We start from the raw sequence: 23,112 nt of genomic DNA, 5'->3' as shown, positions 1-23,112 counted from the left end.
CCTTAGGGCTGTAAGGCCTGATAGAGGGGTGACTTACCTCTGCCACAGGCAATGGTTGGTTGGCATGGCACCCAGAGTGGGATGCCATGTCGAGTTGACCTTTTTCTCCCTACCAGCACACAGAAGCTGCAGTGGCAGTGTGCATGTGTTTGGTGAGTGGTCTCTTAGGGTGGCATAATGCATGTTGCAGCCCTTAAGGACCCTCCCTGGCAACAGAGCCCTTGGTACCACTGGTACCTTTTACAAGTGACTCAGCTGTGTCCCTAAACTGTACCATGGTTTCCACAATTGGCAAAGGACACTGGTGTTGGGCCCTGGTTAGCAGTATCCCAGCACACACTCAACGTTAGCATCAACATCAGGCAAACCATGGGGGGGCGGGGGAACCGTGCCAAAAAGGGGCACTTTCCTACAACCAGTGTCCACTACATACCTGAAGGCTGCTTCCTTGCATGTACGCAGGCCAGGAATTGGAGTCTGAGATTCGTAGGGTACCTCTGCTCATGCAGTGGTACCCTCACACTCAGAAACATGCACCCTGCCCTTGGGAAGGGCCTACCAGAGGGGTGACTTACAGTGTCAAAGTGCAATGACTGCGATATAAGGCAAGCCTTCTATCTTAAGTGAAATGTGCATGCTCTATTTCACGCAGACTGCAATGGCAGGCCTGCAGACACAGTTTGCATGGGCTCCCAGGGGTGGCATAATACATGCTTCAGCACATGGGAGACCCCTGGTGTGCCAATTCCCTGGGTACCCAAGTACCATATACTAGTGACTTACATGGGTGCACCAGTATGCCAATTGTGGGGTGCTAGAGATTACCAGCAACCACATTTAGAGGAGAGAGCAGAGACACTGAGGTCCTGGTTAGCAGGATTTCAGTGTACTACAGGCTTAGCACACTGCCACCAGGCAAAAAGTGGGCTAAGTATGTTGGAAAGATGCTACTTTCCTACACCCACCGTCCCTCAGCCAGTACACAGCATGCTGGAGTTGGGAGGCCAAATAATACATTTCCTGGTTAGGGACTGCTATCTTCCCTCCAGCATGGGCATAAATACAAAGTCATGTGCAAACCTACTTTAACCGCCTGCCTACATCAGAATAGTAAGAAGAGAATGTAATCTTCGAAAGACCGCCCAGGGAAGGGTGTCAAACGAATGTTGCATAGTCTAACGGCATTGTGGCAAAAACACCATCTTGCCCACGGCCACTTGACCCATCAGAGACAGATGGGAGGGTATTCCAAAATTGGACCAATGCACATAGTCCCTCGGTATTTCCATCAATATTATACTGCCTAGGGTTTCATGGGATGTGCATCACCATAATTCCCCAAATAACACAACCAGTCAGTTTTGCAACGCAAGGGCAGGCTAAGAGGTCGGTTCCTGAGCAACCAAAGCACCCAACGGGAACACCAACGATTTCCCATGATTAATCTTCAGTCCTGTTAGGTCCGTAAAAGCACCCGAATATTGCAGAAGAGGTGGAATGGACTCCTGGGGGGTGGCAAGATAAAAGAGGGTGTTGTTAGTGTAGGCGGGGGACAGCAGATGATTAACATTCCCCTTTATAATCCCCCAGTCCTGCATGGTCTGTTGAATTTGTATTGCTAGGGGCTCCAGCATTATGGTGAAGAGAAGAGGAAATAAAGGGCAGCCCTGATGCGTACACCTACCTACCACACTCACGTATCTGAACACAAGCAACCAACTTTCACCCTGGCCGTTGGTGCAGTGTATAACACACACACTCATCCCCTAAGATGCACACTAAACCCCATTTCCTCAAACACTCTTGTAAGGTAGTGCCGGTCCACCTTATCAAATGCTTTGGCAATATTGATGGATACCACCAACAATTCCTCTTCCCTACCCTCCACTTCGTGCAAGACCTGCCTCAGCTGTCTCAGATACATGGTAGAATTACGTGCTGAGGTAAAGCCTCACTGATCATCATGGACCAATTGGGAAATCACTGGGTGCAGCCTAAGGGCCAGAGCCTTATAAAGGATCTTTATGTCTGTGTTTATCATTGTGAGCGGACGACAGGCAGACTGGTCTGAGGTGACAGCATCAGGCTTCATTACCATAGAAATACAACCCTTTCGCATAGACTGGGGAAGCATGCCAGTGTCATGGGCCTCTTGGTACACCTTAAGCAACGGCTGCATGAGGACTGGGGTAAAAAGTCTGATCAAATTTGGCAGGGAGGCAATCGCTTCCTGGCTCCACCTTCCCTGGCAGACAAGCAAGGGCCTTTCTGACCTCCTCTGGGGTGAGCTCTGCTTCTAGTTCTTGATACGTGATATCCCAAACCTTGAGCTATTTGACCCTCCCTGAGTTTTGCTTACTACTTTCTAGGTCACATACACATATCCCTTATTGCTGCTCTTTCTTCCCTCCCCCGCCCTCTGCTGTCCCTGTGCACGGTTCTGCCCCTACCATATTGATGTCCTTGGTCTGTTATGCTGTCACATCCCCCCCCCCCCCCCCCCCCACACACACACACCTGTACTATTTGGTCAGCTTGCCCCTTCACCCTGCCCTCTGTTGTCCATGTGTGTACTCCTGCCCACTCCCACTTGCCGTCCATGGTCTTTATGCTGCCACTGTCCTGCCTGCTATATGGGTCTATTGTGCTGCCACTTACCCTGGCATCTGCCCGGTTTGATCAGTTTGCTGCCCCTGCCACCTCCATCCTTCCCATCGTTGGTCAGCATCATCCTACCCTCTGTGGTCTGTTAAGCAGCCAGAGCCTCTTGTCTCTTCTGCATGTTTGGTTTGCTGCACCTGCCCCACTACCCTCCATGATCTGTTGTGCTACTGCCCCTCCTGCCTGCTTTGTGTGGCTGGTTGTGCTACCACTGCCCCTCCCTCCTGCCTGCCTGACATGGTCAGTTTGTTTCCTCTGGCCCTGCTCCCTCCCCTCTGCCTTCAATTGTCAGAGTCCATGCTCCTGTCCACTGCTTCACCACAGTGTTCTAATGACCAATCAGAATGCCAACATTCTATATTTATTAAACTTTAGAAACTTTATTCGGTATGAAATAAATCAACCCTTAGATCACATAGATAACAATAAATAAGCCATAATAACAATAACATAGTAAAATACCAATAATCATGATAGTAAAAACAAATAAAACCTTGTTACCAAAGATAACAGTCTAAAAGTTCCTTAAAAAAACTCTACTTTGCTGCGCCAAGTAATGGCTCCCCTCAGGAACAGTCCCACCCCGCTCCATACCAATGCATCTGAAGCCATTTGCAGCCACAAAAAAGCAGGACGGTATTGCACGAAACCCTTTGGCCTCAGCAGGGGTAATAAATTACGACTTCTAAAAGGTGCATAAAAGACACAAAATAATGTAAAATGGGGCAAGGTCTGCAGGGACACCCCATCACAAGGACAAGGCCTAATAGATTTTTCGCCATTGTGACCTAACGGGAAACAAAGATTACTTCTAATGATCCCCAAGCGAAATCGAGTAATGAGAGTCCTTTCTCTCAAATCATTTATTGCTAAAAGGTAGGGCTCAGAACCCGCCCCCATCTTTAACATAACAAAGTCCCTGACCGATTGTTTCTCTAGTTCCTTCCCCTCTCTTTTAGCCCCCCGGATTCTTAAGAAATTCTCCTTGACCCAATTTTTATCCCGGCTAGTCAGACCCTCAGGAATGTCAAACAGGTCCGGCCGCCCCAATTCCTGTGCTACCTTTCTTATATACGTCAGCCAGGGAATATATTTTACGTTATTGCCGGCCAAACAGTCCCTTAAGATCTCTCTATTAAAAGAGGCATATTCATTACTTCAAATCGAGATCCATAACAAGAGGGGAGCCAGCTGAATAGTGTCTTGCACACACTCAAGATCTAGTTCTAGATGTAGGCAAAAAACAGTTTTTTTTTTTTTACCAACACCCAATAGTCTTCTACAGAAACGATTTTCTTCAACAATGGGGGCTCGGGTGTCCCTATACCCCCAGAGTGCTGTACCATACAATAGGACAGGGAGACATTTTTGCTTGTAGATTTCAAGCAGAGGCTTAATTGGTTTACTTCCCACTCTAATAGCAAAATCAAAAGTGGCACCAACTGAGGCATGGAAGAGCATACTCCTCCTGGCAATACAGGGTTTCCATGAACCTTTATCATCAAAGATCACCCCTAAATATGGGAATTCATGTACCCTGCTAATAATTTGATCATCAACCTTTAACTCCCCCACCCTACTCAAAGGTCTACCACATACCATAAAATGTGATTTCTTATAGTTAATCTCTAGACCCAAGCCTGACATGTAAGAGGCATAAGCACTAACTACTTTATGGAGGCCATTCAGAGTGCGGGCCATAAGGACCGCATCATCCACGTACGTCAGTGCAGGGACATTAGAGCCATTCACCTTCGGGACATCCCTACAGTGTTCCACCAAAAAATCCAACAGTCCATTTGTATATAAAAGGAACAGAGTGGGGTCCAACACACACCCCTGTCGAACGCCCTTAGTAAGCTTAAAGACATCTGAACATTCCCCGTTTATCCCCACCCTCACATTTGCAACCGATCCTGAGTGGAGGTACCGGAGCAGCTCTACAATATTAGTATCTATCCCTAACTGACTTATCCTTTCCCACAGTATGGACCAATTTACCTTGTCAAAAGCACAACTGAGGTCCATAAAGGGTGCCCTTCCTGGCTTGCGTATATTTCCCAATCATTATCAAAAGATTAAGGCACTGTTCACGCGTGCCAAGACCATCCCTAAACCCGTACTGGTCCCGGCTCAAAATTTCCTTTTCTGCCATCCAACCTCAATACGCCTTAAACTAATCCGTCCCAAAATCTTCACAGATGAGTCAAGTAAGGAAATGGGGTGATAAAACTTAGGGTCATTCCGATCCCCCTTTTTATAAACTGGGATAATACAAGCCCTTCTCCAAGAAGCAGGAATTCCCACGGTAACTGCCGCATTAAGAATATTTAGGAGAACAGGTGCCCATAGCTGAGGACAAGATTTGTACAAATCCTGATGGAATCCGGGCCCGGGGCTTTATTATTAGCACAGCCCTGGAGTGCATCAATAACTTCCTGAAGCGAAAACCTGATCGCTAGATTGGGAACCACAGCACACTCTTTATCCCAATTATTTCTTAGGGGGATTCTCTCAAAGATTCTACAGAAATGATTTACCCAGGCCTCCAGGGCAATATTACAGCCCAAACCCTCAGATGTCTCTGTTGCAAAAGAACCTCTATTCACCACCTTCCAGAACAAACCAGGATCCTTCATGGCTGTAGCATGCTCCAACTCTTCCCAGGCTTTTTCTTTAAATTTTTCCTTACTCTCCCTCAAAGCCCTTTAATACTTAATCCTTGCTGCTTTCACCGCGGCCCTGTCTCTGGGGTATTCCTTGAAAGCCATTTTCATATTTGCCCTAGCATCGTAACAGGCCTTATCAAACCACCCACCTCTGTGCTTATATTTATTACAAAACTGTAGCACACCTGAAGGCATCTTGATGGAAGTAGAACAAAACCTAAACCATTTAATTTAGAACAAGCATTTGCAATGCAACGGATCTCGTGTTTGTTCGCGTTAGAGTTATTAGCGTTGCAAACTCGTAACAGGACTTTTCTTGAGACATAAACTAAAAATGAAAAGTAAAATAGTTTCACATATGCGAGCCTTTGGTCACCATGAGCGAAAAGGAGACACAGAAAAGGAAACAGAAGTATGTTTGCAGTGAAACTTATCATCAAAAGTGCAAATATCCATGTTACCGGCAAAAGTGCAAATATCCATGTTACCGGGAAATGTATATGTTACACAGTTGATGGTATATATACAAGACTCAGATGTCGTTTGACAAGTCCTTATGAAGCTTTCCAAAAAAAGCTTTACCCACCTCTGCTCTCTTTCCTGAAATGTTTTGCAAAACAACCTCAATCCCACAATGCAATTTCCACAGGGAAACTTGAACAGAGATACAGAGAAAATGCCTTAACAGAATGACACCATTTTTTTCAGAAAGCTATATGCTTATCCAGAGAGCATTCTTTTTGTGATGTTTCTAAGCTGTCCAGCCTCTTTAAAGAAATTAAAAAATACCAATATCTGTTGCTGTGGGACTCCTGCAGGAGAAAAAAGCATTATGATTGGCTGGTCCCGCAGGAACAAGCAATGTGATTGGCTGGTTGCAACATGAACCAAAATGTTGAATCTGGCATTGCAGGACTCGAGCACTTGTATTCTGAAAAATAAACTTAAAAATAAAATAAGGGGACAGGGTGGGGATACTTTGACCCCCTAGCCATTGTGAGCACAAAATTTAAAATAAATGGTATCATCGTGATCCTGTGGGAGCCACAGTGGCAGCTCAGCCTTCCTCCTTACTTCTGTGTGGTCCCCTGGGAGTCTCAAGGGAACAGAAAAAAAACACGTTTTAAAAAGGTAGCGGGTGGGTATGTGGCAGATCTGTTTTCTTTGACAAATGCTTGTTATAAGCAGCATTCATTACTTCTTCATAGATGTTAAGTTTGTTTTCCCCTTGATGAATATAAAGTTAGGGCAGGTTAGTCAGAATGTGCTCTTGTACAATTTCATTTTCAATGATGATCTTAAGATATCAAACACCTTTTAGTCTTTATAGTATTTTGTCTGCCACTAAATGTGTCATTTAGGTGTACTGCAATAGTTTCTAAGTCTGAGTAAATAATGTTCAAGTTGTGTCTACTTTTAAATTAGAAAACATACTTTGTGATATGGTTTACACAGTACTAATTTACTCCTTTATTATTTATTCAGTATTTTTATCTTTAAAAATATATTGGCATAATTGATACCACACTAGATCATTTGCAAAACATAGGCTGTGCAAAAATACCCCTTCTAGGTGCCACATATGATGCACTTAATATGCTTGCTCTTTCTAGTTTATTCCTTGGAAAAAGCTGTACCACAAGTACCGCAGACAGGAGGAAAAGACTGTAGAGAAGGTGGATGGCATGCTCTTAAATTTCAAAATATGCAAACAGGAAGAACTATGTGTCCTGAACTTTATAAGGTAAGAATAACAATTTGTTTGTATTTGGGACATTGACTACTCAAGTAAAGGTAATTTTGCATGTTTCTGCCCCCGCCCCACCTAAATTAATGCTGATGTTTTCCGTTCAACAACACAGAAAACCTTGAAGTTGAATGTTCGAGTATTCCTTGTTCACTCATGCCTTTCAGGGTTTAATCTATATACATCCACCAGACTAGTGTTAACTGTTGCTGTCTTGAACTGCAGTACTTTATGTGTAAGTATAGTTTGACTACATATGACAGTCTGATTAATTAGAAACTAAGGTTCACGTTTTAATCAAACACACCTGGTCTATTTTAACCTAAAAACATTAATATTCAGTTGTCCTCCCATTTCATTAGCCGCCTTCTTGCATTCAGCTGAAGATAATACGTTTAGAGTTTGTTGCTGAAATGAATACAGGTGCAATATGGTGTATTATGCTTGGGGGTATGGAAGTCTTTAAACTGAGGGTGATAGGGTTCTTCATCAGCCCTAGTCTTTGTACCCTAATTCTGCCTTTTGCCATTTCTGATCATCTAGCATATGACTTCCTCCTGTAAACGTTTAGTATCTATTCAAGAAGAAAGCGCACTTATTATTTGCTTCAGGCACTGACCATTGTGAGTAGGCAAATATTAACACCATGAGGACGTAAACAAACTATCCCCCATACAACTGAAATATTTGGTAAGTTTCTGCAAGTAAAATCGTATTCTGATCTTTGAATATGTATGTATTGTTGTTTTCTTGTGTCATGAGAAACGTATGGTGATTCCATCCTTTTTAGTGATTGACATGGAGCTCTTCGATCCTTGAGTTCATAATGAGGGTTAGTGATTTTTAGCAACTCACAGAACAAAGCGAAAGGTAGCCACATGAGTTTTTCCTCAAAACGTTTTATTACGCTTTCTAATAAGCCATGGGTTTATTGATTGCGTTTACGTTTGTGTAGTAGTTAACACAACACATTTTTTAGGTTGACACACATTCCATAAGCGATCTCTCAGACTGAATTGAGGGAAGGGATATAATAAGCAAAATAATGAAGATAAGAACTCTTCCTCCATCTCAGCAACCTTATTACTAAAGAACAATGAGAATAGAAAAGGAAGTTGGAAGAGTGGAGTGCAGAATTACTTGTCCACAGGATCAGGTGATCAAATCAGTCTCTTATGTGGCAGTAAAGTCCCATAGCAGAGAGCATTTTTAGCGTAGGAACACAATGATCCCATTGTCGCCAGGTCTCCATGTGAAAGTGTGTATATTGTCCCATAATCCATAATGTGGCTTTGTGGAGAGTGGAGTGGGTTTAAGGTTGGTGTTAAAGCTGCATATAATACAAAAAATTGTAACGCTCAATCACTGGGATGCAACACACTAGTGTTCAAATTGGAACATTTACTTGATGAGAGGTTGCCATTTGCTCAGAAACTTCTTTTCATAGTGGGTAAGTTTGTATGTGATTTATTTTAATGGACGTATCTGCCACAACCTGTTGAACCAGAGTGTGCTAGGGTGGGAGTGATATTTTTTTCTTCCAGAAAAAGACAATGAGTTGCTTAGCAAGTCCTGCCATGTGGCGGATGGGTGTTCAATCACTCTATCATACTGTCTGTATTGGATAGTCTCATTCCCAGAATCATTATGCCTGGATTTTCTGCAATTGAATATATTCTATTGTTCCTTTAACGTGGCCAAGATTTTCTCTTCTAAATGTTTAAATAAGAACACAGGACCACCATATATGCATGAATGTGCCTGTTTTAATATTAACTTCTCCAGCAGAATGCAAAGACAGGGGAATATGCAATGTAGTCTCATTGGGGTTAGATACAATTCATACATATTTTGCATACTGATTCTTGTTGAGGGATGTTTCTGAGAATTTAGGGTACGTCCCTCCGTAGCTGCTCTCAGCGCTTAACTGTGAGAACTTCCCATAAGCTCTTCTCACTGAGCTTGGTAAGGGTGCTAGTAGACTGAGAGTCTTTGAGGACTCGGCGGGTTCTAGACACTAGACCTTTTGTGCCTTTGGAACTACAAACCAATTTTTCAAAGTGTGTGCATGATCTTGTGGACCTGTTTTGTTCAGTGGGTGTAGGGCCCGGTGGCTAAATTGACATAATTGAAGCCAAGATGTCTACTTAATGCAGAAGTGATGTTTGCATTGTTCGAAGGATTTAATGGTGTCCCCATAAAAGAGGTCTCTTAAAGTCCGGCATTCATCCTCTGCCCTATCAAGAATGTCACGGGGTTCATACAAAGGCTTGAATTCTGTATTTCATGCTATCGCCATATTCGGTGAGGGGAAAGTTGTAAGGCATTTTCTAGTGGACACTTGGTCCTGTTTCCAGGACCGTTTTGGTTGGCATGCATTTTCAGGCGAGCGTATCATGGAAGCCAGAGTGGGCGGTCCACGTGCAAGCACTACCTATTCCAACATAAATTGGAGGTGTGTCACCAAATAATATAGAGAACCCCTGTCTTGGAGTAGCAAAAGAAAGTTGCTAAATGTATGTGATTTTTTTTTTTTTTTTTTTTTTACCATCACACATGAAGGAGCGTAGTTTAGATTGCAGTTGGGTGATGTCTTGTGTGGAAATGGAGTTAGATATGACCTGAAAGAGATATAAGAGCTTGGGAAGAAATGTTGATTTAATAACATTATTATGGTCTAAGATAAGTAAAGTGGAGACCATTTTCTAAGGTTCTTTAAGATATTTCTACGCTGTTCTTCCCGGCTGGCCCTAATCCGACCCTCCAGACGATTCATATCGTTAAGCCCCAGGTCCCAAATTGTGATGACGGCCTGTTGAAAGCAAACTATAGTTGGGAGACTGGGGATCTCAGCTGGGGGTAGAGTTCGATTTAGAACCTATGAATTTTCTTTAAAATGGATAAAGTTCAACTTTATCAAGGAGGGTAACAATTCCAGTGACTTCATTAGGGAGAGTTATTAATTTTATGTAGATGGTGTCTAAATGGTTGTGTTTGCCTACTCTTTATTTCTAGAAGCCCAACCACCATGGGCAAAGAAGTGGGGAAAGGGGACAGCCTTGTCTTGTTCCTCTGGCTAATGTATTTGTATCCATACTTTGCTGTTAACCTAGACAGTTGCCATTGGGGGTGGGTGGGGGTGTCGGCCTCCATAATTCTACCTGTCATAAAGGAGTCTAATTGAATCTTATTCCCTCTCTCTCTGAAAAACACCCAGCTCAAGCTGTCATATGCTCTCCACCATCTAAAAGACAGCAGTAAAGCTGGAATGTTACACCAACATGCCTTTTCCACCAGATGAGTGACACATCTGATGTTGTTTGCTCCCCTGTTGGTTATGGGTGGTTTGGGAATGAAGGTTGTCTCCGCTTCATACATTGTAGATGTGACACTTGTTATTTGTGAGAAGGAGTGGAACAGGGGTGTTATGTGATCCTGTAAAGGGGTCAGGAATGTTTTCATAAAATTCTAGCGTAAGGCCGGTAGGCCCGTGGGATTTCCCCGCTGACATTGATTTGGGTGCTTGTCTGAGTTCCGCTTGGCCTATTAGAGCTTCGAGTAGGTCTCTGTGCTAGCGAGTAATAGGTGGTGAATTACATTCACTGAGGTATACTTGTTGTTCCACTGGGTTAATTGTAAATAGATTGATAGAAATTAGGAAAGGTGTCTTGATGTTTGAGGGCATGTGTGGCTACGGATACACATGCTCTGCATACTCCTGCCATCTAGTGTTGGTTCTGGAGTGGTGCAAGTTGTTTGTCTTTGAAGAAGTGTTTTGAGTCATGGGATCGAGTGACTCCTCCTCTCGGTGCTTAGAATGTACTGAACACTTACTTCTTACTCTATTTTTTGTTTAAATTTGCTTTTTGTGAAAGTTTTATTTTTTGCAATACTACATGCATACATGTACACAGCATTAAGCACATGCCTTAGCAACCTTACACAATGCTTTACTTTGAGGACATGGGAGTAAATCAGTTGTGTGATCTTCAGTGACTTATATAAGCATGACATTTCATACATATAATCTGTACAGTTCCCATTCAAACAATAAACTATGAAATAGTTTGCTAGTGGTATAAGATCAGAGAGATTTGAGTCCTTGTTGCAGCAGGCATTGAGTGATGACATCTGTCATGTACTGATGCCAACAGTGCGCAATAGTCAGTGTGTGGAACCGGTGGGTCCTTCATGGGCCAACTAGAACTGGGAGGGGAGGTTCTACAACTGTCATGCTAAGTTCAGCGTTGCTTCGTGTTGCTCATTGCTGTCTAGGTGTGGAATGTTCGTGTCAGCACACCACCCCGCAACAAATACTGAGTTAGTTTATAGGGAAATGGTTTTCATTGTGAGCAGGGCATGGTAGACCCAGACAGAGGGGCACACCGTTTAAATTTGCTCTTCAGTATTGTCAGTACAAGGTAGTTGGGAGTCTCTCAGCAGGGTTGTATCAGCTATGTCTGTGTGAAGGTCTGCCTTTACTGTATCCCAACTACTGGCAATTGGATGCCTGAATAATCTCATAGCGTCCTCTCTGTGTAATGCCACGCTCTCAGCCTGCACCAGTTTGTGAATGATTGCCGCAGGGTCTCTAGTAGGACAAACCATTCCTTTACGGAGCAGAGACGATTTATATTTGTTGTATTGGTCATGTAGAGTTGTGAGCGCTGGAGCTGTATGCGTTTGCAGAGATCCAGCGCACCAGGTGATGTCCTCAGCCCATGATGTGGAGGTACTGCACAGTCAAACGCATTGGAGGTTCATTTGTAATGTCTCCCCACTTTTGTCCGAGTGCCCCCACGAGTGATGTGCGCAGTAGGAAATGACCTGGGGGAAGACCAGCCTCCTCCACTAGTGTTTTGTATGGTATGAGTGTTCTGTCTCTATAGAGACCGCCCATCGATTGGACCCCTGCTGTAGCCCATGAGGATAATTCCGAGGCATTGGTGAAGTGGTTTCCTTATGGTGTTCCCAGAAGTGCCAAGGCTGGGACATAGGGTGTAATCGATTTCGTGAGGAAAAGGCTTCGTCTAAAGTATCGATGAGCCACTAGCAGCAGGACTGGTTGGGGTTGTAAGGGTCCAGCACAGGGGGTGGAATAGCCCAAGGACTTAATCCAGGCCAGGTCGGTAAGTGCGTAGCAGTGTCATTGAGTTGCAGGGCTGCGAGCCATTTCGTTACCCACTTAAGTTGTGATGCTAAATAATAGTGTTCAAAGTTTGGGATCTCTAGACCTCCCCCAATCCATAGGTTGGTATAATTTACTAAATACTACGCGGCACCTGGATGAATTCCATATAAAGTTCCTGATGATTCTCTCGAAATAGGTGAAACAATGATGTATGGATATATAGCGGCAGGTTAGCAAAATAATACAGTAACCTGGGGAACGCCACCTATTTTAGTAATGCCACTCTGCCTGCCACAGATAAAGGCAAGCTCTGCCAGAAGGATATCTGGATGCTTAGAGCTGTGACAGCGCATGTCAAGTGGCCCTCTAGGAGTTCAGGAATTATATATTTGGAGTCCCAGGGATCTGAACGTATGAGGTTGCCAGGTTAATAGGGAGTGTAACTAAAGTCGCCCTAGGGTTCAGGTGTGTGGGGGTGGGGGGGAGAGTGGGAAGCGGCAGGATTCGGCCCAGTTGACTTTAAGAGCCGATAGGGAGGCAAATTGTTGGAGAGCGCAAGTGCCCAATAGAGAGGCAAATTGATGGCGAGCACAAGTGATCGATTCAGGGATGTGCGTTATGTCTCTCAGATAGATGAGAAGGTCATCAGCGTAGAGAGAGACCGAGTGTGCGCCGTCCCCAAGAGGTATGCCCCACTCCCGACCCAGTCCATGGAGATGTACTGCCAGAGGCCCCACCCCCAGTAAGAACAGCAGTGGGGATAACAGGCATCCCTGGAGCGTGCCCCTACTTGTAGGGAAGGGATTGGTAATAAGGGATCCTGTCTTCACTCTGGCCGACGGGCGAGTGTATAGCGGGTGAATACTTTTCAAAAACCTGTCACCGAACCCGTAATGAGATAGCACTGAGAACGCTCTCTCTAAATCAAGAACTAGGCAGTCATGGTTTTAGGCCATGCAGCCGGGACGCATTCCAGTATTTGGAAAACAAATGCGCAAATTAAGTGAGGTATTGCTAGCTGGTATAAATCTGATTTGGTCCGTGTGTATTAAGTTTGATACCAATTGTGGCAGATGGTCTGCTAGTATTTTGGCCAAAATGTTATAGTCTGTGTTCAAGCGTGCCAGTGTGCGGTATGAGTTCAGAGCTGTGGGATATTTGTTGGGTTTTTCCAATGATATAAGGATCTCTTCACAAAGGGAGTCGGGACTTCGCCAGCGCCTCCGCTTAAAGGGATTGTTGGTGGGACATGATGAGCATGGCATACGCCTTAACGCATTCTTGCGATAGGCCATCAGGGCCCGGGGTGTTGCTGGCCACCAATGCTCTTTTTGCCGCACAAATTTCAAGGGATATGATAGGGTCCTCTAATTCCATCTTTTGTTTGTGTGTGAGGGAGGGAAAGGGGTTGTAACTAGAAAGAAGTCAGTGACTTCCATTGTGTTTTGGAGGTCGACTGATCTAGTGACATATAATGGTTTGTCAGTTCTTGGTGTATTTCATGTTGATTGTACAGTATGCGTCCTGTGACAGAGCGTAGAGCAGCAATTGGATGGCTTGAGCTGTCCTGCCATATCAGCCATGCTAAAAGCAAGCCGGCTTTGTCCGCCGAGGCATGTGTTTTGGATGAATGGGTAGCGTAGTTGTAGCAGCCGCCCGATGGGTTAGCCATTGACTCAGTCTCTAAGTGGAGCAGTTTCTTCTCTATGCGTAATATGTCAGTGTCTAATTGCTTTAATGTGTTCCAACACCCCCCAAACAGTGTCCTCTCAATGTCGCCTTGAATGCATCACACTCAGTGGACCTTGCCATGCTAGTGTCAGTGTTCTGCTCAAAGAACCCTGCAGTCGCTGTGGTGACTGACTCGAGGATCGCAGTATCTTCCAGAGAGGCTGGTAGGAGGCGCTGTGTTGGTATTGGGGGTGTGCTTGTTTCCCAGGTGAATTGCAGGTATTGGAGATTGTGATCAGAGTGGGTGCATCCTATGTAATCTACATGTGTCATACATGGGAGAATGCTCAATGTGCCAGTACTTGTCAATTCCAAAATGCTGAGAGTGGGGCACCAAATAGAAGGAGTAGACTCTAGTAGACTCATTACGATGAATTCAGATGTCAATTAAGCCCCAATTTTGCAGCCAATTGCTCAGTGCCTGGGTGTTGGAAGTAGCAACAGTGCGAGGTAAAGGGGGGAACGAATGATCTAGTGTTGTCAATTACACTATTGAAGTCGCCCCTGGAAGCCATGGCATTCCACACCAGCGTGACAGGACCTGTGAAATGGAATGCAGGAATCACTCTTGGTTCACATTGGGGGCATATATATACACTACCCAACAGGATGTGTCGGTCATCTAGCCTACCCTTTACCATTGCATACCTACCCTTCGGATTAGTGCCCACCTCGTCTGGCATGAACGGAGTGCCTGGTCTAATCCAGAGCAATTCCCCATGAGAGCATGAGGAGAAATCAGTAGTATAGATTTGTCTGCGCCACCGTCTTTGTAATCTAGCGACTTCTTGGCTAGTCAAGTGGGATTCCTGTAAGTAGGCAATGTTTATGCCATGCCTTCGAAGGTATGAGTATGTGTATATGGCTTATCTGCTATTGGAGGTGTGTATTCCACGGACATCCATGTCATTACCTTAATGGATGTCATAGTGGCAATAGTATGTGTGATAGTACTGACCTATAATTGGAAGGGGTGGCCCTATGTGTTTGCACACGAGGAAGAGTGGTGGTGGTGATGATGATGATGAGGACTGTAGCGAACAGGTTACATAGCATGTGTAACATAACTTGGTAAATCATAACAGAGAAAACAGAAACAATGTAGATTTCATGTGTGGCTGCAGATACACATGCTCTGCATTATTCTGGCATGTAATGTTGGGCTTGGAGTGTTGCAACTTGTCTTTCTTTGAGAGGTGTTTTCGAGTCACAGAATGGAGTGGCTTCTCCTTCTCTGTGATACTGCGCCTGGGCATTGAATACTTGTTTTTTTCTCCGCCGTCTGGTTCGGATGTTGTAGGAAAGTGCCACTGATGGCACCCCTCTAGTAGGCCTTATAGCCCTAAGGCAGAGTGCACTATAGCACAGGTGAGGGCATATCTGCATGACCAATATGCCCCTACAGTGTCTAAGTCCATTCTTAGACATTGTAAGTGCAGTGTAGCCATATTGAGTATATGGTCTGGTAGTTTGTCATTACGAACGCCACAGTACCATAATGGCTTCAGTGAATACTGGGAAGTTTGGTATCAAACTTCACAGCACAATAAGCCCTCACTAATGCCAGTGTGGGATTTATTGAAAATTGCACACAGAGTGAATCTTAGAGATGCCCCTTATATGTTAGCCCAACTGATAGTGTAAGACTGACCTGTCTGTGCCAGCCTGCCACTTTCAGATGAGTTTCTGACCACATGGGATGAGTGCCTTTGTGCACTCTGTGGACAGAAACAAACCTTTCCTGGGTGGAGGTGCTTCACACCTCCCCCTGCAGGAACTGTAACATCTGGCAGTGAGCCTCAAAGGCTCAAGCCTCTGATTACAGTGCCCCCAGGGCACTCCAGCTAGTGGAGATGCCCGCCCCCTGGACACAGCCCCACTTTTGGCGGCAAGTCCGGCTGGGAAAATCGGGAGGAGTGACCACCCCACCCAGAACCAGCCCTAAGGTGTCCAGAGCTGAGGTGACCCCTTCCCTGCAGAGTCCTCCATCTTGGTTTGGAGAACAGGGACCAATAGGGATAGGAATGCGCCCCCCTCCCTGAAGGGAATGGGCACCAGGAAGGTGTAGACACCCTCAGGTTCAGTAGCCATTGGCTACTGCCCCCCAACCCTAATTCTCCCCTAAATTTAGGATTTAAAGGCCTCCCTGAACCCAGCTCCCCAGATTCCTAGCAACCTACAAAGAAGAAGGACTGCTAAGCTGAAACCCCAGCAGAGAAGAAGGAAGACGACAACTTCTTTGGCCCCAGCCCTACCGGCCTGTCTCCTGCTTCAAAGAACCTGCAAAAAGAACAGCAACGCACCCAGCGGGCCCAGCGACCTCTGCCATCTCCAGAGGACTGCCCTGCACCCAAAAGGACTAAGAAGTCCTGAGAACAGCGGCTCTGTCACAGAGAAACTTTCTACCAAGGACTCTCACCTCAATCCAGATGCGTGAGTCCTGACCCCTGTGCACCCAACACCCACTACCCGTGTCCAGGTGGTCCACCCAGCAAGAAAGCGTCCCCAGGCGATTGGGAACAAGAGCCCACCCTGGGTTGACCCCTCCAAACTCCCACGACGACGCCTGCAGAGAGAATCCAGAGGACCCCCCCTTACCGCAACCTACGGACAAAGATATCCGACACCTGAAGGACACACTGCACCTGCAGCCCCAAGGCCTTGGAGAACCTGACCCCCCCCCCCCCGGTGCAGCATCGACCAGCAGGCAACCCTATTCCGCCACCCTGGACCTCGCCTGCAGCATCTGAGAGAACCCCTGGGTCTCCCATTTATCCACATGGAAAACCTGATGTCCTGTCTGCACCCTGCACCCGGCCGCCCCTGTGCTGCTGAGGGTGTGTGTTTGGTGCCTACTTGGAGCTCCTCCAGTGCTCCTTCAATCCCCCTTGGTCTGCCCTCTGAGTCGTGGGTACTTACCTGCTGGATGACCAAGATCTGAGTACCCCCCCTGTCTCCATAGGAGCCAATGTTAACTTGGTGCTTCTTTGACCTCTGCACCTGACTGGCCCCTTGTTGCTGGTGGTGGGTGTTTGGGGTTAACTTGAACCCCCAACGATGAACTACCTAAAACCCAGAGATAGGATCTGTAAGTCGTGTACTTACCTGTTACACTGTTCAATTTTTTCTTCTCCCGGGAACTGTTGAAAATTGCACTGTCTACTTTTAAAATAGCTTTTTGCCATTTTAATGAAAACTGTATACATTGTTGATTCCATTCAAAGTTCTAAGTATTACTATGCAAAGTACCTTATATTTTATGTGCTTATCTGCAAACTTAATCTTGTGGTTCTAGAAATAAATTAACAAAAGATATATTTTTCTATATAAAAACCTATTGGTCTGGAGTTAAGTCATTGAGTGTGTTTCTTCTATTGCTTGTGTGTGTACAACAAATGCTTAACACTACCCTCTGATAAGCCTAACTGCTCAACCATACTACCACAAATAAAGTATTAGTACTATCTATTATTGCCTCTGTCAAACCTCTGGGGAACACCTGGTGTCTGTGCACACTATATCTCATTTTGATATAGTATATACAGAGCCAGCGTCCTACAGATGTGTTCCTGCTCACCCAGTATTCACTCGCTTGGGTTCTAGAATCTCTTTCCGTTTGTTCACCATATCAACGTTATTGTACTTCGATCACATTTCTTTCACCATAATCTCAATCAACTTGGGTCAAACTTCAACCGCATACCCTTCAGGATGGGCCTTGCCCAGCCTCTGGCCTACCTACATGTGGCAATGAAGAACATGATACTCTGATGGAACAGACGCCATTCAGATTCTGTCCTCTGTGCCAGGCCTAATTTCCACACATGGATCACCATCAAGTGTGTAATCTCGGCCTTTTCCTGGAGCCAGCTGCGACGCATGCTGATTGTTCAGCTCAAGAAAACACTGCGGGACCGACAGCCTTGCAGGCTGAAAATGACACACTCAACCTAAGAACACATCGGACATTTTCAGGGACAAACCTGCCCAGGAGGAGCCGGAGCAAGAGGAGCATTTTTCGATTCAAGACTCTTACGCAGACCTGCAATCTAATATCAAGGGCCAGGACATCACTTTGGCACAACCTGTGAGTAATATTGCCACTCCTCCTTCCACAGAGACTTCCAAAAAACCCATAAAAGAGGTCGCCGGACCACCACTGCCCTCGGGCCATGGACGGTTTCGGAAACTTGATTCGGCTGCCCCGCTCTCAGGCCCGCTCCACCACCCCTGTAGGAAGCTGGCTCTGTACACACAATACCTCTTTTTGATATAATTTATACAGAGTCTAGAGGCTTAACGGAGGCTAAAGTAGATAATACTAATGCTCTTTTTTGTGGTAGTGTGGCCGAGCAGTTAGGCGTATTAGTGGGTAGTGCAAATAATTTGTTGTACACACAGTCAAGAAATGAGGCACACTCTCAATGACTAACTCCAGGCCAATGTTTTTATATAGCAAAAATATATTTTGTTATTGTATTACTAGAACCGAAAGGTCTTTGTTGCAGGTAAGTACAGTTGCAAGCAAGTATCAGACATGTGTATCAGAAGTACTTTTGGGGGTTTTGCAGATAAAGCAGTTTACAAGTAACACTTCTCAATGTTAAATGTTGACATGATGCAGTTTTTCATAGGAATCAATAGAGTCCTTGGGGAGGACCCCTGGGAGAGGTGCCTGTCAACTTTACCCTTTTCTCCCCACCAACTCATACAATCAGCAATGGCAGTGTTTCATGTGTTTGGTTAGGGGGTCCCTTAGGGTGGCATATTACATGCTGCCTGCAGCCCTTAGGGACCCTCCTTACCACTTTGGTACCACTGGTACCTTTTTACAAGGGAATTAGCTGTGTGCCAGGGGGGTGTGTGTGTGTGTGTGGGAGGGGGAGGGGTTACCCATGCCAAAAGGGGCACTTTCCTACACCTACCTACTCCATCTCCTCCCTCCCTGCTCCCATTTCAGCTATTTTTCACACTGAAGGTGAACTGCACTCCACAGTGTTCACCTATTTATGGTGGGGGAGACTGATGGGATACTCCAAGGCCCAGACCCCTGGGATTCATATGATCCAGATCCTATTATATATACGGACCCAGATATCTACCCTGGGTGCCCCACCCCTCCAGAGGACACCACAGGCTATCAGCAGGTTATAGCCAGACCTGCTGCCTATCATAATGTACAATTACACAAAGATCCCATAGAATTAGATTTTCTAATGGCCACTGTCACCTCAACACACAGGGACATCCATTGCCTCCCTATGTTGCCAGGAATGCTTCGTCATGTCGAAGAAATTTTCAAAGAACCTGTGCGGTCACATATATTTACTCCAACAGTAGATAATAAATTTAAAGCAGCATCCTCTGACCCACTTTGTCTGTTCGCAAGTCACACCAGATTCCATTGTGGCCACCCCTGCCAGAAAAAGGGCAAATAATTTTGCTACAGGAGATTCACCTCCTCCAGACAAAAAGTTAAAAACTTGATTATAGCAGTGAAAAGGGTAGCTGCAGAAGCGGCGAACCATGGGTGTATTGCCAACTCGCAGGCATTGCTTTCGAGATATGATGGGGCACACTGAGATGAAAGGGAAGACCATATTCAACACCTCCCAGAGGAATACAGTATACGTGCACAGCAATTTGTTTCTGAAGGTCATACAATTGCAAACAACTCAATCAGATGTGTATTAGATGCAAAAGACACAGCCACACGAGGGGTGAACACTAGTGTCCTGCTCAAAAGGCATGCTTGGCTAAAGTGTTTCCGCTTCAACCCAGAGGTGCAGCAAGCTGTACTTAATATGATAAGGAGCACCTATTTGGTCCCAAGTTGACTCCACTCTGGCTAAACTAAAAAACATATGCAGACACTGCTAAAGCGATGGGTGCCCTTCAAGCCCAAGCCAGCAGTTTTTTTTTTTGTTTGCGCCGTCATATATACAGGGGTGGCTACAAGTCAGCCACATCCTCTGACCATTGCACCTCACAACAAAGCCAGGCTTCTTCCTCATACTCCAGAGGTGTTTTTTTCAGAGGAACATATAGAGGAACAATTCCAAAGGGAGAGGAAACACCACCACCACTTGCGGCTCACCCTCCTCAGCCAAACATTGACTACCTTCAAATTCCCCTCCCCATTCCACTCCAGTAGGGGGCTGCCTTCAACCTTACCACAATCAGTGGACTCGCATAACATCGGACCTTTGGGTCCTATCCATTATCCAACATGGTTATTGTCTGGAAATAACATCAACACCTCCAAACATTCCACCTGGAAGTCACAAAATGTAAACAGAACACCTCACTTTTTTAAAAGAAGTTATATCTAGCTATTGAGCTTGTTCCCATATAGTACCAAAGAACAGGAGTATACTCCCTCTACTTTCTCATTCCCCAAAAAGGCAGCACTTGCTGACCTATTTTGGATCTCAGACCGCTAAATAACGATATTCTCTCAGAACATTTTCACATGGCCACCCTTCAAGAAGTAATTCAATTGCTACAAAAAGGTGACTTCATGACTGCTCTAGACCTGAAGGACACCTAATTTCACATTCCTGTTCACCCTGCAGACCGCAAATATCTAAGTTTTGTAGTAGTGGGGCAACACTATCAGTTCAAAGTTCTGCCTTTCGGGGTCACAACTGCTCTTGGTGTATTCACCAAATGCCTAGCCATGGTCGCAGCACATCTCAGAAGACAACAGATACATTTACTCCCTTATTTGGACAACGGGCTGATCAAAGCCAGCACTTTACACTGATGCAAATCTCACATCCATATCACAGTAAACCATCTCCACAAGCTTGGCTTTACAATCAACACCCTCACATCACACCTAGAACCGCTTCAAATTCAGCCATATCTAAGGGCTATTCTGAACACACAATTGGGGTTGGCTTACACGTGTTCACAGCTTTCAGCAAGCAGTCTCTCACTTTCAGAACAATCACACCTATTAATCAGGACATTAATGTGCCTCCTAGGAATGATGGCATCCTGCATTGCTATCGTCCCTCATGCCAGACTTCATATGCTTCCCCTACAGCAATGTCTCTCTTGTCAATGGTTTCAAGCTCAGGGTCATCTTCAAGATCTAATGTTGTTTGACTGTCCAGCTTACCCCTCTCTACTATTGTGTAACTCCACCAGCCTACTGAAAGGGCAACCTTTTCAAGACCCTGTCCCTTAAATAGTCCTGACCTCGGATGTTTCTCTCACAGGATGGGGCACTCACCTGAACAACCTCACAGTGCAAGGATTATGGGATCTCCATTACAAGTCCATGCACATCAATCTTCTGGAACTTCAGGCAGTGTTTTTAGCTCTAAAAGCTTTCCTACCGCACTTAATGCACAAGACTGTCTCTCTCCATAGAGACAAAATAACAGCAATGTATTACCTACAAAAGCAGGGTATGTGGGGAGACATGATCTCTCCAGTTGTCTCAACTTGCACAAGCAATTTGGACGTGCGCTCTTCATCACCACATTCACCTCCTGGAACAGACAATGGCTTTGCAGACCTGCTCAACTGGACGCATCAACAAGTCCATGAATGGGAACGCCATCCAACAGTCCTTCAAAATTATTTTCAAAAGTGGGGAGCTCCTCACATTGACCTGTTCGCCACAGCAGAAAACTAAAAATGTCCAAACTTTGCATCCAGGTACCCACACCATCAATCCAAAGGCAAAGCTTTATGGATCAACTGGTCAGGGATATTTGCTTATGCGTTTCTGCCTCTCCCCCTCATTCCATTTCTAGTGTGCAAACTCAAACAAACTTCTCTCAAAGCTCATCCTTGTAGCCCCGACCTGGGCTCGCCAACCTAGGTTTACAACACTATTAAATCTATCCCTAGTACCTCAAGAGAGACTCCCACACAAGCCAGATCTTCTCACACAGAATCTCGAACAGATCAGACATCCAGATCAAAAATCACTCAACCTTGCGATATGGCTCCTTAGAGCATAGAGTTTGGTTACTCTAAGAATGTATGGACATTTTGAAACTGGCACAATGACCAACAACAAGACCCTGCTATGCGGCAAAGTGGAAATGTTTTGTCTGCTATTCTCAGTCCAAACACATTGATCCGTTAAAACCAATAATACAAGACATTATTTGTTATTTGCTTCACCTGCAAAAAACAAACCTCGCTTACACATCCATTAGACTACACCTAGCTGCCTTTGCAGCATACTTGGAAAACAGACAACATATTTCATTAGCCAAAATACTAGTTACTAAAGCTTTTTCATGGAAGGTATTAAAAGAGTGATCCCTCCCAGACTGCCCCTAGTACCATCCTGGAATCGTAATATTATGCTCACTTAGCACATGGGCCATTCTTTAGAGCCTCTTCACTCTTTTCCCGTACAATTCCTTTCTTACAAAGTGACTTTTTAGGTGCTATTACATCACTTAGAAGTGTTAGTGAGCTATAGACCTTAATACTAGAATAAACTTTCTTTCAGATACATGAGGACAAATTAGTCCTTCATACAAACCCAAACTTCCTACCAAAGGTTATCTCAGAAGTCCACATTAATCAAACCATTGAGTTACTGGTTTCCTTTCCACAACCTGACTCTGTGGCAGAAAGAGCACTCCACACCTTAGATGTTAAAAGGGTGCTCATGTATTACAGGAACAGTGTAGTAAGCTGGTTTCTGGTTGTAGTACCCCCTCTCTTTTTTTTGCATTGTGTTAGTATATTTTGGACTGTAGTGCAGTGGGATCCTGCTAAACAGGACCCCAGTGCCAGTGCGTTCTCCCCTAAATTTGTTTGCTTGGAACCTTTATACCCCCACATTTGTTATAATGGTGCCCCTATGTAAGTCCTTGGTATATAAGTACCCAGGGCATTGCTACATCACAGATCCCCCATGGGCTACAGCACATATTGTGCCACACATGGAAGCCCATGTAAACTGTATCTGCAGGCTTGCCATTGCAGCTTGCGTGAAATGGTGCATACACCCTTTCACCACCAAACCTGGTCATTGCACTTAAACATTAAGTCACCCTTCTAATAGGCCCTTAACCCCAAGAGCAGGGTGCATGTCTCTAAGTGTGAGGGTACCCCTACATGAGTAGGGTGCTCCTACAGGACACAGGCAAATTCCCAGACTCTCTAAGTGCGGGGAAACCATTTTAAGGTATGTA

At 45.1% G+C, this 23,112-nt stretch overlaps 1 protein-coding gene across 2 annotated transcripts in view; it reads left to right on the top strand.

Annotated features, from left to right (window-relative positions):
- FBH1 (F-box DNA helicase 1) overlaps positions 1-23,112 on the top strand; it is a 925,111-nt gene that overhangs the window by 22,825 nt on the left and 879,174 nt on the right. For both annotated transcript variants that reach the window (XM_069229276.1, XM_069229275.1), the window contains one exon: positions 6,944-7,074. In XM_069229276.1, coding sequence (XP_069085377.1) covers positions 6,944-7,074 — 131 coding nt within the window. The remainder of the gene's footprint in view (positions 1-6,943; positions 7,075-23,112) is intronic.

The sequence above is a fragment of the Pleurodeles waltl genome, chromosome 4_1, assembly GCF_031143425.1.
Source record: "Pleurodeles waltl isolate 20211129_DDA chromosome 4_1, aPleWal1.hap1.20221129, whole genome shotgun sequence".
Taxonomy (NCBI): Eukaryota; Metazoa; Chordata; class Amphibia; order Caudata; family Salamandridae; genus Pleurodeles; species Pleurodeles waltl.
The sequence above is the reverse complement of the archived record's forward strand: the minus strand, read 5'-3'. Positions and strand labels throughout refer to the sequence as shown.